Here is an 18,052-nt window from a genome sequence, read left to right on the forward strand (position 1 = left end):
CTCCGCTATCCAGGACGCCCCCCTCTTCCCTCCCCACGGAACCTAGACCCCGGGGACCAAGCCCCGGGTGCGGGGCGGCAGGTGGATGGGCCGCCAGCCCGACGGGCCGGGGGTCGCCCGCGGCGGGGAGGGGGAGTGGGAGCGGGTGGGGCCCCTCCCGGCGGGCGGGCGCGCGGCGGGCCGAGGGGGCGGGCCCAGGCCTCCCGCGCGCGGCCGCCGCCCCTCGAGCCGCCTCCTCGCTCCGCCAGTCTGCGCGACCCAGGTGCCGGCGGGCAGGAGGCGCCCGAGGATGTGCCGCTGGCCGCTGCTCCTGTTGTGGGGGCTGCTCCCCGGCGCGGCGGCGGCGGCGGCGGGGGGCTCGGGCCGAGCCCTCCCGCACCGCACCCTCCTCGACTCCGAGGGCAAGTACTGGCTGAGCTGGGGCCCGCGGGGCGGCGGGCTCGCCTTCCGCCTCGAGGTGCGCACCGCCGGCTACGTGGGCTTCGGCTTCTCGCCCACCGGGGCCATGGCCTCGGCGGACATCGTCGTGGGCGGAGTGGCCCACGGGCGGCCCTACCTGCAGGTAAGCGCGTCCCCACCGAGCCCCGTCCCGTCCCGCCCTCGGGGCAGGCGCGAGTACCGGCGTCCCGGGGGCCACCCGGTGTCCCCTGCGGCGGAGGCTGGACGCCACCGCCCCCCCCCCCCCCCCCGGCAGCCCCCGCCCGGCACGCGCTCCCCTGGACGGTCAGCTCCCGCACCCCCGGAGCCGAAGGCGCCTGCGGCTGGGCTCCCTGCTTCCGCCGCCTGGCCCCGAGTTTTCGCCCCGGGAAGCTGAGCACGGGTGACCTCGGGCAGCTTGTCTCTGAACACTCTCCTGTCCCCAGCACCCCATTTAATAGATCCCCTGCATACACACCTGCCACGCATCCCTATTCACCTCTAATGGGAAAGGAGAACGACCCTTTGGGGCTCTAGCAGGACGGCTCTCAGGGTTGGAGGGACCTGTGAGCTTTACAGCACTTTGCTGTCTTGCTGCCTGGGACCAGGATCCCAGAACTTCCCAAATCATAGCTATTCTAGGGTCCCAGGCACGGAGCTGGGGTCAGCTGCCTTATCTGAGAGATGAATGAAAGGCCCCCCACTAAGAATCTTTTAGGAACTTTGCTCTTCTGGGAGCCCGTTAGGATGCCCCATTCAGAGACCTGCAAAATCTTTAGTTTCCCCGGCAAAATCCTCTATTAAGTGGAGAAACTTTTCGCTTACTGTAATAACCAACAAAGTCGATTTGACAGCTGCTGATTTGCTTTGAAAGAGTCAGAGTAGATATGTTGCCTGTTCATAGATAACTTCATGCATAGGAGGGGGGAAAAAAGAATTGTGAAGTAACCATAATGATTAGGTGGTTAGGTCTTCTGGACATCTTTGTTTATCTGATCTTGACAACATTTGGACACTTTTCCACAGTTGCATAACATCGTGGTGAGTATACTCTGTTACTTATAAAAGTTCATCCAAAAATACTGCCCTTTGCTAAAAGTCTCTTCTTCCAAATGAAAACTCCTTGCTGTTTTTGCATTGTGTTAAGGTTTTGATGATATTAAAATCAAAGCACCCGATCGATTTCAAAGTGCATTTCTCAGTAATTTTATTCCTGACTTCTAAGTTTGATTTCCACAACTTTCTGGCTGAGAAGCCATCCAATTTTAACCCTAATTCTGGCACTGAGCTATTAACTCTGGGTAGAAATAAAGAAAATGATAGTAATAACAAGTTCAAAACCATCCTGTTGTCTGGTTTTTCATAAATTAGTCCTTTCCTCCCAAAATAAGTGTTCCACAGCTCCAATAAAATTGGGTTTTATGAGGATTGCACTTTGTTGAGGTCACTGATGTATAAATTTCTTCCTGCAGCGGCATCTCAGACATTGAATTTGTAAACCATGAATTTGACCCCAAACACAGGCCTCACTAGCTGAATAACGTAACTCTCTTCTGATATGAAGTAGAAAATACCTTGTTTAAATATCTGTGTGAGCCAAGTCTTTGTGTTTGTTTGGTTGTTTTGGGTGGGGAGGGTACTATGCCTCTTAACTATCCTTGCATGTTTTGTTGAAAGGGACATGGAAAATCTTACTATGGTAATATCATAAAACAGGGTATACTTTATAATGTTTATTTTTGAGAGAGAGGAGAGAGAGAGACACAGAGTGTAAGTGGGGGAGGGGCAGAGAGAGAGGGAGACAGAATCTGAAGCAGGCTCCAGGCTCTGAGCTGTCAGCGCAGAGCCTGACCTGGGGTTCGAACCCAGGAACCCCAAAAGAGCATGACCTGAGCTGAAGTCGGACGCTTAACTGACTGAGGCACCCAGGCACCCCTAAACAGGGTATACTTTAAAGGATAACTTGATATTGTTTCCCGCCAGAGAGTAGTGTTTCTAGAAAGCCCATCCAATTTGATATCAAATGAAAGACCAAGCGTAGAGTAGTGTTTCAACATGCCATAACTGGCCCACCACAAAAACAGACTTCGTTAAACTACAGAGTGTTTTCACACTGCTGGTGATTCTCATAAAGACTGCATGAGAATTAACTAAGTGCTCTTTGGGTTGACTTTGAACCGTGGAACTTTTCTTAAAATAATCAGTGAATACCGATCCCTATGAGATAAACCTTAGAAAATGGTCACTTCTCCAACATAGTTAATGAGAAAGCAATAGGATATTCCTTTTCAGTTTTATTCCTCAGGAGATAAAATTCTTATTTCCATATACAAATGGTAATTATTTTCTTAGTGGACTGACATCCTTTACTGGTCCATTTCCTTAATCCCACTCATTACAGGACATATAAAATACAGTAAAAATTATGCTAGTCAGTTATATGGGAAAAAATTTATTAACAACCTCTTTAATCAAATGAAAGACACCAAACACTGAAAATAAAATGAAATGTATCAGTTCCAGCTGGGTCATCCAGGTTAGGTGATTTTCCAAAACTTGAAATCGAATCTTCTCTCTAGAAACTATCACCTTGAGAGTCTTTATACAGTGGTGTAGTAAGGCCCTCCTCAGCACCTATACCAAAAGGTAAATAGGGTTCTTAAACAGTGTATTCGATTCAGTTAGTAGACTTTGGATTTCAGGTAATTTTGCTTCCAGTGCGAACAAACTTTGCAAGACAGAGCATTCATTGGCTTCTGGGCTCTAATGTATATGTAGCGGCTGCTGATGGTTACAGATGGCATGAAGCTGTATGGTAATAACCCAAGGTGACATCCCAGTCACCTCCCCTTGTGGCTTTTTTTCATATAGTTTATGAAATATATTTTTTCATATATTTTATGAAATATATTTTCATATATTTAACTTTCAAAAACTTGACCTTTAGGTATATATATTTTTTATTATTCTGACTTCTATTTTGCTGATTATCTTAAGCTTTTCTTTTCAATAGGATATGAACTCCTGGATAACTGTGTGAGAATTCATTCCGGCCAACCAGTAAAGAATTGTTGGGTTAAAATAGATGCCACAAACCCAAATGCCTATAGAGGTCAGACAGCAAGTATAACAAAGTGACGGGCTTGATCTAATGCAACAGACAGGACAGAGGATTGAGGACAAAAAGAGTTTTTGTGACCAAGTTACTGTTATGTGGGTATGCAAATCAAGTATTGGCAGATCTTCTGTTTTTGCTTTTTGGGGGGGAAGACAGAAATGTAGATGTGTGTAAATCTGATCACTAAATACTGGCCACAATTCCATGTTGTGCAAAGCACCACGTAGAGCATGCATGTACACACAATTCTAGCTGAGATAGAGCTCGACTTAATCTGGGGTCAAGAGGGGAAAAAGCTAAGATTGGTGAAGAATCAACCCAGATTATGAAAAGCCATGAAAGGCAGAGAGGCAAGGTCCCATTTCTCTTCAGGCCCAGCTTATTCTGTGCCAAGAAATGTCCCGTGTCAGAGGGGACCTTGCCTTTTTTTTTTTTTGGTTGCCTATTGTGTAACAAACCACCCCAAGACATAGTGGCTCAATACAGTGACCCTTCGTTTTTCACACATCTGCAATTTGAGGAGGAGCTAAGTGGGGACAGATCTCTATTTTACTTGATGCCAACTCCAAAGTGAGTGGTTGGAGTCATCAGGAGGCTCCCTCAGTCACTTGTCTGACGCCAGCTGCCTTTGGCTCTTAGCTGGTGATCTCAGCAGGTGCCATGGTGGTGGGAGAGTGGCCACTCCATGCAGCTATTCAGATTCCTCACAGCGGAGTGGCTGGGTCCTAAGGCTGAATATCCCGAGAGGCCCAGGTAGAAACTGGATAGGCTTTTGTAACTTAGCCTTTGAGTCATCTTCTGTTGTGTCCCTATCCCACCGATTCAGGAGGGAAGATAGACTCCACCTCAGTATCACATCATAAGGAGCTCACAGGGGAACGGAATATACAGGTGAGGTCATCTTTGCAAAATACCTCCTTCCACACCCATCCCCACTGACCCACTGACTAGTCACAGTCTCTCTCTTACCACCACTTTTGAGAGTCTGTATGTGTCTAATCTCTCTTGATGCTGCTGAGACTGGGAGGCGATATTGACTTATTCACCTTTTTCCCTTGTAGTCTTTCACACCGCTCACAAGGAGTGAGGGAACACTTAATTCTCCTCCTCCATACTCCCCTGCCAAAAAAGACCTGTGAGCCTCTACAACCCATATTTTTCAGCGGTTGCCAATCACTAATTCAGGGTTGGACCCAATGCGAATACCTCCAGAGGGCAGTGTGACATTTGCTTGTAGTCCTGTGCAGTGAAAAATCAAATTTTGATTTCCTCGCCTCAGGCCAGTAGGTTTGGCCACCCTTAAAACCTATAGGCCCAGAGATGAGGCATTATGGAAACTTGCCCTGTCCATTTTGTAACCCACCTGCCCAGTCTGGAGAGAGTTCCTCACATGTTATATAACCAGGTACCATCAAATGAGAGAGAAAAATGTGGTTGGGAAGTGGAGCCTGTCTCCATCAGATACACTGTTGGAGAGCTGCTTGCTCTTGGGGAGATGTGACCCCTGGGATGCTGCTGTGGGTTTATGCACTGTCTTTCACAGGATTGCCTGGGGAGGGGGTGGGAAGCAGTCTTTCCTCTTGCATTGGCTTTTGAAAACCTCACTATTTTGTCTCAATGAATGAACTCAACTCTCACTTCCCTGACGGATTCATGTCCTTTCCCTGTACTTTGCCCCTTTTTGACACAGTGCAATCCCACCCCCACCCGAACCACTTAGCAACTGAGTCCCTATTGGAGGCAAGTAATCCGGGTTGATGAATGCCTAGTTTGTGTGAGTTAAGAGAAGAGGGCAGCATTGTCGGATGTGCCTGTTGAATTTGCACAAAAATTGATTCACTCTTCCTTTGGGGGTAGAAATCGCTAGTGAATGGAAGCTGGAGCATATGTCATCATTTGTTACAGCCTTGTGGTGTTGGCTGTCTCTAAAACTGAAACATTTCTGTGCTGACAAGTAAGTCTTCAGCAGCAGGGTAATTGCTGCTGGGCTGCTCGCTGAGGAAGTGCTTGGAAATTGTGCTGTGATTTGAAATCACAGAAAACAGTGAGCATTCTTTGTGGTTAACGATGTGCTGCTTTTAAGTGCGCCCCAGCCAACGGCAACAAAGAAATGTTTGGAAAGCAAATTGAAAAGCTGTAAGGGAAAGATGAAGAGAGTGTACAATCCTGACACAGCTCAGCTGGGGCTTTGTTAAGAGATATTTATAAGTCTTCAGATTATGCCCCCCCCACCACACACCCCAATTTCCAGATGACGAGGGGATGTCTCCAAGCTTCGTGCTTTGTGCATTAGTAATAAGGACACATGCACGAACGTAATGCTTCACACAAGATGATCCTCTTCAGCTGTGTGGTTCTCCCTGGCAGAGCAGATGATTTCATAATGCCAGCCTGAGGATACAGGGCAGACCTAAGAACCAAGGGTACAATGCACCTGAACTGACCAACAGTGTTCAAGGCTTCAAGCAACCAATGGCATATTTCTGGACTCTTGGAAGGGAAGGCAGAGTCCACTTCAAAGAAAGTGAATGGTGGCTTATTGATTCGTTTTTGTTTGTGTGTTTGTTTTTTGTAATACAGACCTCTTACAATAAAGTTGCTGGCAAAAGGAATGAATTCATTATACATCATCATGCTTTTGAAAATGTTTGATCCATATGTAAAGAAAAAGTGCATATAGATGCCCCACAAGGCTGTTTATTGTAACTTAAAAAGATAACTAGTATAAAACTTTTAAATAGAAAGTTATTTTTCCAGGAAACGTCTTCCCAATCTGTCTTTCAAATTAAAAAAAAAAAAATGATGCTCATAAGGATAGCATATAGCACATAAGCAGAAAATTCTATAAAAGTAACTTCAAATGGGTAATTTTCTTAACTGTAAAGTTGGAATTATATATCGAGGGCTATGCAAATAATGTATAGACCAGATTTAATCTGCTATTGAGGCCTTTCCTATTCATCTCCTGTAGCCAAAAATTATGAGAAAATCTTTAAACAGTTATTGCTTTTATGAGTTAAGTGTTGATGTTTTGTGTATTGCTGTTCTTAAGAGTTCAGAGTTCAAGGGTGCCTAGTTGGCTCAGTCAGAAGAACATAGGACGCTTGATCTCAGGGTTGTGATTTTGAGCTCCACATTGGCTGCAGAGATTACTAAAAAATAAACAGATTTAAAAAGAGCTCGGAGTTCAGTTGATTCCCCTCAAATTTCCAAACTTTCCCCACACCAATTTTTACAGGTGAGGAGCTGTGTTTTTACTGTGAGTGTTAGGTACCTGTTAAATGGCTTGTTGGAGGCCATGTAGATCAGCAGCCTGGATTTATTTCCTCTGAGTCCTGGTTTTCTGTTCTGTCTTCTCCTTCAAGTAAGCAGTTGCATACATAAAAACATATTCCAGGGGCACCTGGGTGGCTCAGTCATTAAGCGTCCAACTCAGGTTTCTGCTCAGGTCATGATCTCATGGTTCATGGGATCAAGCCCCCGTGTCCAGCTCTGTGTTAACAGCATGGAGCCTGCTTGGGATTCTTTCTCCCTCTCTTTCGGCCCCTCTCCTGCTTGTGTGTGTATCTTCTCCCTCTCTCTCTCTCTCTCTCTCAAAAATAAACTTAAAAAATACATATTCCAATTTTCTTCCTTAATACTGAAAGAACATGTATAATGAAATACATGTTAAAACAGATTGGCAAGACAAAATCCGAGTATTTCTCTTACTTTTGTTCCACTATAAATGTCATAGATATTCATTTCTATGATATGATTTTTCATTACTGAGTTCTTCATATATGCCCTACATTTTGATAAGTCCTTAAAGTGTGTGATCTTCTGCAATTTTCACGATACCCCTGTGAGAACAATGTCTTATTTCTCCCATTTTGTAGATGCATAAACTTGGGGCTCCAGGTCACACAGTAGGGGGATCACTTGACTCTCACATCACAGTGAGGCAGTGAATATTGGGATGTTCGTTCACTCATTTAACCAATGAATGGTCATAAGGGTATAACATTAAGTGAGATGAAGGCAGTGACATCACAGAGCTCACATTTTGGTGGGGGATAAGCAGGTACATAAACAAATAAAAATACAAGGAAATGTTGAGAATTAAAATAGGGCGATGTGATAAGGAGTAACCATGTGGTTATTTCAGATAAGGATGCTTATAATCAAGACATGAAGGAAAACAAATGTCCCAGGTCTTAAAGGTGGCCTTTGGAGATTAATCATAGTGTTTACAACTCAAAATACTATATACCATGAAGAAGATGATCTGGCATGCGCATCAAAGAAGTTAGTAGACCTCGAATATAGGAAACTGCCTACCTGGAAGAAATATAATTAATGTTTTAACAAATGTCTGAACCACACAAGCTCTCTTTTCTATTTCTGTGGCATTGCTGCACAGATGTTTAGTAAGCTCAACTAGAGTCTCTCAAGCTTTGATCTAGAGACTTGGTGATTTTATAGGAGTTTCTTTCTTAATTCTAGGTGCGAATGTTTTTCGCTTATCCTCTGTTCTTTCTTATCTGCAATAACACTGGAGACCCAAAGAACTTGGAGAAGCTAGATCAGCAAAACCACATGTGCCTGTGGAAGATTTCTATCTTTTAGGCAATTTTTAAACTAAAACTCTGAAATCTCAGTTTGTTAAATAAAACTACATTGCTGCCCTTTTTTCCGCTGCAAATTTCACGCACTGAAACTCACTCATACAAGGAAACTCATGGGTAGAAGCTAGGCCTGCTGGTACTTCGGACAACCAGGGCCAAAATGGATTCATGCTGTGGCAGATTATAGCCCAGTGATGAGCAGTGGAGCCAACAGAGAACCGGGCACTGGGAAAGATACTTCTGATGCCGGAAGTTCCCAAATTTCTCTGCATATTAGCATCACTTGGGGGCTGTTAAAAAATCCCAACATCCATGTAACCACCCTCCCTCTTCCATACCAATTAAATCACAATCTGAGGAGGTGGACATAGACATTAATAAATTTTAAAGTTTCCCAGGTGATTATGAGCAGCAGACATGTTCAGGAACTACTGATCTTATGTGGTCCGGCTCTTTGATAGAAATCAGGCTACTCCTTTGTGGTAGACCTACAGAAGCTTCGAAGATTCCAGGCATTGGGCAGGGGGATACAAAGGAGAATTCCATGCAATGTAATTCACAGTGCCTTTGAAGTGTGCTTTTTGAAGCAAAGGCTAGCATATGTTTGGATACTGACAATTATTTTATAAAATAGAAGAATAAAGTGGACTTCCCTAAAATGGAAACACTTCTGAGATGAGTTTAGCAAAGCTATTGACAATTCTAAGTATATTTTCAAACTTAATGCTAAAACAAGAGTAGCAGTGGAAGGACTGTGGGTAGTGGTGTATTTCAACATGTGCTGAACCAGAAATCTGTCTCCTCCTCATACCCCTATCATTTCTACACACCTTTTGCCAGTTGGTACTAGCTGCCATATTTCTAGGCAACAAGAATATCTGCCCACACAGAGTCTAAAATTTATAAGTTATATATGGTTACAGGGCATCAAAGGAGCATTAATAAATGAAAGTTCCAGATCATTCTCAGCCTGTATTTAAGGCGAGGGACATGTTCTGCTTTAAAATCTTTTTATTAGAATTAACAGTAACACAATGGACTCCCTCTGTAATTGGAAAACTCTCAAGTGTCTTTCCAGTTATGTAAATAGATATATACATTCCCTTCCTTCAAAGCTCCATTCTCTAAGGTTACTAATAAGCAGTGAAATGCCCTCAAGCCATCACCACAGAAGGGAGAGGGAGAAAAGGTAGCAGGAGTGGTAGATAATTAGTATTTTATTAGGGTATGGATGGAACATTTATAAGTCGACGACTGTCAGTGTTGCCACATCTTCCTGAGGTACCAAGACCAATTCCGTGTACTTGGCAGGTTGTCAAGAAATCCCTGCTGAATAACTGTTGAACACCTAAAAGCAGGAATCCTTGGTGTGAATCCTGGCACTGCTTGCTACCTTTTGGATGCGTGGTCCTTCGCAAACTTCTTCACCTTTCTAAATGACAATTTCCTTTATGAAGAAGGGACTTTTGATATCGAAAGCATGGGGTTTGGGTGAGGATTAAATGGAATAGGCATGTAAAGCTCTTACACAAAGTATGTGGCACATTGAAAGTGTGTACTAAATACAGCATATTATTATAATCAATCAAGCCGTCAGTGAAATGTCAGAATTGTCAGAAGATGACACAGAGACAAATATGGCAGCCTTTCAACGTGGGGAAAAGGTATCCGCTAAGTGTAAAGATGGGGAATATCAATAGCAATTTTTAAGAAAATTTGAGGACAAACTTTAAGCAATTGATTTGTGAATACTCTGCAACCATTAATGACCAGAGACCAGCCTGGTTTCAAAAGACACAGATTATACTGACAAGACTGCATTTTCTCTTGCATTTGATTTGCTGGATGTGGAGTTGGACTATTAAATAAATGGTGCATCTGAATGATGATAAGGTAATTAGCAAGGTTTCTCATGATTTCTTGTATAGGATGGACTCATAAAGTTGAATTCATTATAATCATAAATATTTAAACATTCATACCCCAAATATGTTGATAACAGACTGTCTACATTAGACTACAGGATAAAGGCTCAAAGGTAGTATATATTAAAATAATAAGAGGAAACTAAAAGTTAAAAGTTCACTGAGAATACAAATAGAATTAAACACTTGGTTAAAAATGTATAAAGTTGAATTTAATTGGAATTCATATGGAAAAGGTCTAACTATTAGCTCATTTTAACTCAAAACATATGTTTGCTATACACACAGATGCAATATTAGCCTATAAACTCTGCTGTTTACATCAAGGAAAGTGATATTGACATAGTACTCTGTACAAGGCTAATCGCATCAGAAGATAGGTTCTAGAATAACATTTTTAAAAAGATTCTAAAAGAGGATTACAAACATGGTTGAAATCTCTGGAAATCGGGGTTACCTGGGCAATGGGAAACAGTTGTCAGTGTTGTGCCTGGAGAATAAAATGATTAGAAAAGACGTGATCATTGTTTTTGAAATAGTGGACAGTCTTCCGCAAGAAATAGGGATTAGATGCTCCGTGTTAGGCTCCAGAAGGAAGAAAAAAGACCCAATTAATACACATTAAAGAGTAGAAGATTTTAGCCAATATAACAAATATATTTCTGACAGTGGGAGGTCTTAAAATTGAACAGATTGCCTTGTGAAGTTCTAAATTCATGAGCTTGTCACTGCAGGTATTAAATACTGTGTAATCATCTCTTTAAAAATATTTCTGAGAGAGGAGCACCTGGGTGGCTCAGTCAGTTAAGCGTCTGACTTCAGCTCAGGTCACGATCTCGTGGTTTGTGAGTTCAAGCCCCGCGTCGGGCTCTTTGCTGACAGCTCAGAGCCTGGATCCTGCTTCAGATTCTGTGTCTCCCTCTCTCTCTGCTCTTCCCCCACTCACACTCTGTCTCTCTCTCTCTTAAGAATAAGTAAACATTAAAAAAATTTAAAAAAAATGTTTCTGAGAGAAATCCTCCTCTGGTGGGAACTAGGATCAGGTGTCCCTCAGATTTCCTCCAGCTTTAATGAGATGCTGAAAATAACTTTATTCTGCATTCATGCTTTTAGGTTATTCAAGAACTTAGTAGGAGAGAAGATATTAGCAACTATATTGGAAAGTGTCGATGTTGTTTTTTAACCTGTCTCAGGAGTTGTCCTGTCTCCATGGGTGGGTGGGCCCTAGGTTGTTACAGTGTCTGAGAGAATTTCATTTCTCTCCCTACTATGTATTTCACTATATTTGATTTATGTTTAGTGAATGTGTATTAGTGGATGTGTATTTGAAATCTGAAAAAAAAAAAAGAAAGAAAAAGAATGCTTCGTGATTTGTATATAACTCAGAAGAATATGGAGGGCTTCATGAGGGAGGCTGAATGTGAAGTTGGTGAATTTTTGAAACTTGGTGGCTGCATTATTTTGGTTTCTCTCGTACCAGTCTGCATGTTCTCTGTCTCCAGACCTTCCCACTGGGATATCGAGGTAGGCCTCTCAAACTTAATCTTATTCACCCTCAACCTGTTTCTTTCCCAGCCTTCTCAATCTCAGTAAATGGCACCTCCTGGTAGCTCCTGTCGAGAATTAGTAGTCATCCTTTTTTCTTCTCTTTGCTTCACCCCATGTATGAAACACATCTTCAGGTTCTGTTGACTTTTCCTCCAAGCTCAATCTAAAACTGCCAATTTCCCTTCAGTTTTACTATTTGCACTATTTGCACAGACCACTGGGACCACTGCATGACTCCTGTCTTCTGACCACCACTCTTACTTCTTAGCATCCTCAACATGGTAGCCACAGCAATACACACACACATACACACACACACACACACACTTTTCATGTCAATCAGAATATATCACTTGCTGCTTAAAGCTGGGATGACTTTTATATAAGCTTAGTATTAAATTTGAACTTCCTACACTAACCAATAAGGTATTACGATGTCCGGGGCCTCATTTGATTCCTGTTGACCTCTCTCCTGGGCGCTATACAGTTCGACCATCCTGGCTTTTATTTGCTTCATCAAAATGGATACCCAGCCCCATTCAAGTCCTTTCCAATAACTGCTCTCTCTTCCTGGAATCTACTTCATCCATACTTCTCATGGCTGGCTCCTAATTGTAGTTAATTTCTCAGAGTAAATATCATAGCCTCAGTGGTGACTTTTCTGATAACTCAACCTGAAGGCTTTCCAATCCTTCTCTACAATCGGTTTTATTGTCCTCTAAGTATTTATTATCTAAGCATGTTGATTATATTATTATTAAATTTTTTAAAAAATTGTTTGCCTCCTCCAACCCCAAACTAACTATAAGTTTCATTATAGTGTGGACTTTGTCTGCTATCCTGTATAGTCCTGTGCCCTCAGCCCTGCAACAGAAGCTTAGGAATACTAGCTGCTCAATGAAATATGTGTTGGAAGAAAGGAGAAGTGGGAAGGAGGGAGTGAGAGAGGAAGGAAGGAAGGAAGGAAGGAAGGAAGGAAGGAAGGAAGGAAGGGAGTTTTCTTCTCAAAATTTATACTTGCATTCACTGGTCATAGTTAAAAGAAGTCATGTAAACTTTTAGAAAATTAAGATAGTGGAATAAGATGAAATGATGGTAAAATACAGTTTATTTCTATGATAAAATCTGAAATTGTTTTTTCCATTGAAGTTTATTGTTAGACCTAAAGAGTCAAAATGTTAATTTTGCACTCTATCTCTGATAATTCTATAACTATAGCAAAGTATTAAATTACTCTACATGAAAACTGAACTGAGGTGATTGGCTATAGGGGAAAATGCAGGATGTGTATTTTCAGAAGGTGGCACTTAAAGGACTGACAGATTGCTCAGGTGGGCCCCTCATTGGAACACAAGCTAACAGGGTTCCTATTTTGGCATTCCAGTAGCTATTCACAGATCTCTTATTAGATGTAAGGAGTTTCAATTTTATCTGAAGTGGTTTCTAGAAGGCACGCCCCTTCTGTTTTGACATTCCTCTCTAATTTCTAAGGTTAGTGAAGAAATGACTTCTTAAAACCAGCTTACACTGAAATCTGAAGATTATGTTTGTATAGTTTGTTTATCCAGTTTGGGATTTTTTTTTTAGGATCAAAGATTCTCTTTAACACAAAAATATTTATTATTATACTATCAATATTATTGAACCACCATAACACTTATTATAGAAGCTGATGTTACAAACAGAAATGTTTGAAGTAACAAGGCTTTTGAGATTTCCAAAAAGAGGAAAAACTACAAGCACCTGTTGAAGAAAATGATGACAGATGGTAACATTTTTCTCAAGGTTCCCTTGCAGCTGTGCTTACATTCAGTTCTCCAGGCTGGGCCGGGTTTATTCATATCTTTTATTACACCCAGAAGGGTTTTCACTTCATCCTGTTTAACACAGTGCCGGTCGAAGCTCTTTTCTGTTGCAGAGATTTTATTCAAGAGAGAGAAAAAAGACTGGCAATGCTTAAGAACCAATTTAACATCTGTGTAATCACGTTTTTTAACACGAGGTCAGAGCAATCTTGCAGATTATCGCAGCTAGCTTTTTAAGGAGGTTAGTTTTAAAGTGGCAGTCAGGATTCCTGCTGTTGTGCTAACTGATAAATGCCAATGGATGCTGATGCTCACTTACTTTACTATTGCCACACAGCATTTTGAAACCTCGATGGTGTATTTCATAATCTTTTTCAAAGCACGGTGTTCAAAAGAAACTATATCCTGTGAGAACATGTTTCATTTTTAGGACACAACCACGGATTAACTTGATTGCTGGAGTCTAATTATCAACTCAGATTTTCAAGGGTAGCAGGTAATATTCTATCTTTAAAAAGTAAAACAAGCTAAAAACCTGATTAAAATAATAGTAATCCACAATAAAAACAAAAATAATACCTCATTGACAATTCATATTGAAGTTGATCTTCATGTAGGTAGCTGAGTTAGAATATGATTGAAATCCACATAACCCCATTTATGTAGGGTAACATTACTTCATATTTCACTTTACAGAATATTAAAGCTGAGTAAATATAAAGAAGAATGACTTCTGCAAATCAGCTTTTATATTTACATAATTAAAACATCTTCAAATTTTATTTTTTAGCTTTTACAAAATCTTTACAGAACCATGGTTCTCTGTGTCCTCCTCAACCCTCTTGTCCTCATAAAGCCCGTTATTAATGATACTTAATTGAAGCCTACTTTTATTTACCAGTATTTTATGTTAATTTATAATATATGCAATATATATCATACAATTGGATTTTTATAACGGCTGTGACATCCAGCTGTGGCAATGAGAGTGCACTGTGATCAATAATCCTATTTATTTTAAGTTTATTTATTTATTTTTGAGACAGAGAGACAGACAGATAGAGCACACAGCAGGGGAGGAGCAGAGAGAGGGGGAGAGAGAATCCCCAGCAGGCTCCACACTGCCAGTGTGGAGACCTGTGCGGGGCTCGAACTCACAAACCACAAGATCATGACCTGAGCCCAAACCAAGAGTCAGATGTTTAACCAACTGAGCCATCCAGAAGCCCCCTATTTTTATTTTAAAAGTACTGGAATATCAGGCACCATAGGACAATGGCTGAGGAATGGTCTTTACCATGGGTGTGTGACAGTGTTGCATCTGGGCTCTATTTGCTAACTGGGACCGGCAGTGGGGGTGACGGGTGCCATTCAGTTCTAATTGTAAAGGTGAAAACCAGGGAGTAATAGTGATCTGGGGAAATTCCATAAATATCTCATAAGTGCTACACAGTATGGTTTGGTGAAAATAAATTTCTAAGTGCTATTATTGGTATCAGATTCTTAATTGGTTGGTGTTTTACTGTCAATTTCATTCTCCAGTTTATTTTTTCTCCAAGTGGATAATAGTACCAAATAATTATTCCATTTAATTACCTACTCAGATAACATTTATCCCTTTGTCAAACTGTCAGGAAACCATTAACTTCACTGAGCGTACTCTTTTAGGTTTAGCCAATATGCATGAAGGATTTTCAAGATTGACTGTTCTTTGACTGACTTGGTTTCTTTTTAGCTCTTTTTTTTTTCTCCCTCCCTTACTTCTTTTCTTCCTCCTGGCAAGAATAGTTGAATGATAGGAAATTAGGGATGCAGATTTTTTTTTGGTTTTTTTCTCTTCTCTTGCCTCACTTAATTATCCTTTTAAGGTTTGCCAATATGCCATTTTTTTATTGTATAATGTCGACACCATTAAGACTGTGTTTGGTTATAGTTCATGTATTTTCTTAACACAAGCTGAAGGAAGAATTAAGGTGCTTCTGGGGAATAATTGTGCACCTCCCAAGTTAATCTATTCTCATACCATTAAGATGTGAATATTGGGTTATGGTTCTTGAGTTCTTCTCTTTTATTTCCATAATTGTCCCCTTATTTAGAATTGGCAAAAGGAAAGGCAGGATGCTCCTTTTAAAATTACCTATATTTAATAAGCATCTGCAACATACAAGTCACTCGGGATATAAATTCACATTAGAAAAGATTCTGAAACACGATTTCTCTCTCTTAGATCTGTTTTTGTTTTTGTTTTTTTGTCCTATTTCTTTAAAATAGGTGGGGAATGCCTTCTTAGTGTAAAAGGATTTCAAAGAGCTGTTGCATGCATAAACTCTTTTTTCTAAATGAGGATGTCAGTTCCATAAGATTCATGTCCATTTAGGGGCTAAAAGGTCACAACAACGTTCCCAGATTTCAGTGCCAGATGTGTCTAGATGGCCGATCATGCAGACTCAACTCATCCTAGCATCTGGTTAAGCACATTCCACATGGATCTTAACCATATGTAAATGTAATTGAGAGCAATTGGGAAAATAATCACTCTCCCTCTTTTTGTTCCATTTACAGTGCACACAACTATATTAAAGGTACAGATGTATAACTGGATTGATAAGGTTAGCTTTCTATTTTTAGGCAGTTACTACATGGTTGAGAAGACAATTCTATGTCTAGAATATATTACAGGCGACAGGGGAATGCAAAAGAGGAGTAAGGATTCTAAGAGGGAATGATCACTTCCAGTTGGAATGATCAAAGAAAACTTCATAGAGCAGATAGAATCATGAGTCTTGAAGGGAAGAAAGCATTTCAATGGAGTTAAGTTTCAATAGGTGGAGTTAGTGGAGAGGATTTCTCAGTGGGGTAAAGAGAGTAGGGAGGACAGAGAGGAAGAGTGTGAACAAAAGGAGAAAAAGGAAAAGGGCAGAATTTGAGGGGAATAATAAATAGATAGTAGAGATCATGTGGTGGGATTAGTGATAGACACTGAAAAATCAAGTTAGGCTAAATTGTAGAAAAACTTGAATCTACATTCTAGAATTCTACCATATACCATCGAATAAAACACAGTGATCCACTGAGAGTGATTTTCAAGGAAAACTTTGACAGAAATAATGCAGGTGATAGTCTGAAGTGAGGTAGAGGAAGTTGTAATCGAGTAGAAGCGAAAGACGGGTTATTTTTTCACAGAAGGAACTGACGGGTTCTGTGGAGGTATGAGTAATTGAGGAAGAAGTTAAAGAAGATTGCAGTTTTGAATCTGGATGATAGGAGAGTGGCAGTGTAATGGAAAAAAAAATCAGGGAAACTGGAAAACCAGGGAGACAGACAAAGGGTAAATACAATTTTGGATATATTGCATTTTGAAAGGACACTAAGACTTCCAAGTGGAGTTAGACTTTTGGATATGTGATACTGAATGAAGGTGATGATTGGAAACTCTTGGAGTAGACGAGATTCCCAAAGGATGAAATACAAAGACAGAGGAGTATAATGTCAAGGACAGAACTTTGATGTGTATGGTTAGGAATGGGAAAAAGTAGAGATAAACTGTCAGAAATGGACAGTCAATAGTGGGGCTGTCTGGAAGCTGGCAGTATGGACATCCTTGCCTTATACCCAAGACTTGTTCCCAAGTTTAGGGGAAGAATTTAGTATGATGTTTGCTGTAGGATTTTCTACAGATGCTCTTTATAAGGTTAAGGGCGTGCCCTTCTGCTGCTGTTTACTGAGCAATTTCACCATGAATGAATGTTTCAGATAGTTTTTCTGCATTTATTAAGATGATTGTATGGTTTTCTTTTTTAGACTTTGATATTATGAATTGTATTGATTGATTTTGTAATGTTGAACCAAATCTGCGTGCTAATGATATGTTATCCTTTTTTTTTTTTTAATGTTTTTGTTTTACTTTTGAGAGAGAGAGACAGAGCAGGAGCAGGGGAGGGGCAGAGAGAGGAAGACACAGAATCCGAAGCAGGCTCTAAGCTCTGAGCTGTTAGCACAGAACCCGATGCGGGGCTCGAACTCACAAACTGTGAGATCAGCCCAAGTCGGGTGCTTAACCGACTGAGCCACCCAGGCGCCCCTAAATGAATGTATTTCTATGTCAAAAATTTAGATTAGGGGCTCCTGGGTGGCTCAGGTGGTTGAGTGACCGACTTCAGTTTGGGTCATGGTCTCATGGTCGGTGGGTTTGAGCCCCGCATCGCACTCTGTGCTGATAGCTCAGAACCTGGAGCCTGCTTTGGATCCTGTGTCTCCCTCTCTCTCAAAAATAAACATTTAAATTTTTAAAAAAAATAAAAAAATTTAGATTTAATAATGCATCTGTTTTATAAAGAAAAATTTACTCTCACGTATCAAAAACATCATGACCTGATCATGATCTGAGCCAAAGTCAGATGCTCAACTGACTGAGCCAGCCAGGTGCCAAGATATATTATCCTTTGAAAAATATATCACTATATTTGCTACAATATAAAGAAAATTTGCATTTCAGCCCATGAAAAATACTGCTTTGTTCATTTTTTTTTTTTGTAATGCCTTTGATTTTGGTATCAGGGTAAGGCTGTCATCAAAAAATGAGTTGGGCAGTGTTTTCTGTTCTTTATCTTCTGGAAGAGTTTGTGAAGGATT

The 18,052-nt window shown here is 41.0% G+C and overlaps 1 protein-coding gene across 1 annotated transcript in view; it reads left to right on the top strand.

Moving 5' to 3' along the window:
* Positions 1-228: 228 nt before the first annotated feature.
* MOXD1 (monooxygenase DBH like 1) overlaps positions 229-18,052 on the top strand; it is a 96,703-nt gene continuing 78,879 nt past the window's right edge. The window contains exon 1 of the mRNA XM_019420570.2: positions 229-562. Within this exon, the coding sequence (XP_019276115.2) occupies positions 290-562 (273 nt within the window). The 5' untranslated portion in view covers positions 229-289. The remainder of the gene's footprint in view (positions 563-18,052) is intronic.

Source organism: Panthera pardus, unplaced genomic scaffold (genome assembly GCF_024362965.1).
Source record: "Panthera pardus isolate Hobbes unplaced genomic scaffold, ASM2436296v1 HiC_scaffold_17, whole genome shotgun sequence".
Classification (NCBI taxonomy): domain Eukaryota; kingdom Metazoa; phylum Chordata; class Mammalia; order Carnivora; family Felidae; genus Panthera; species Panthera pardus.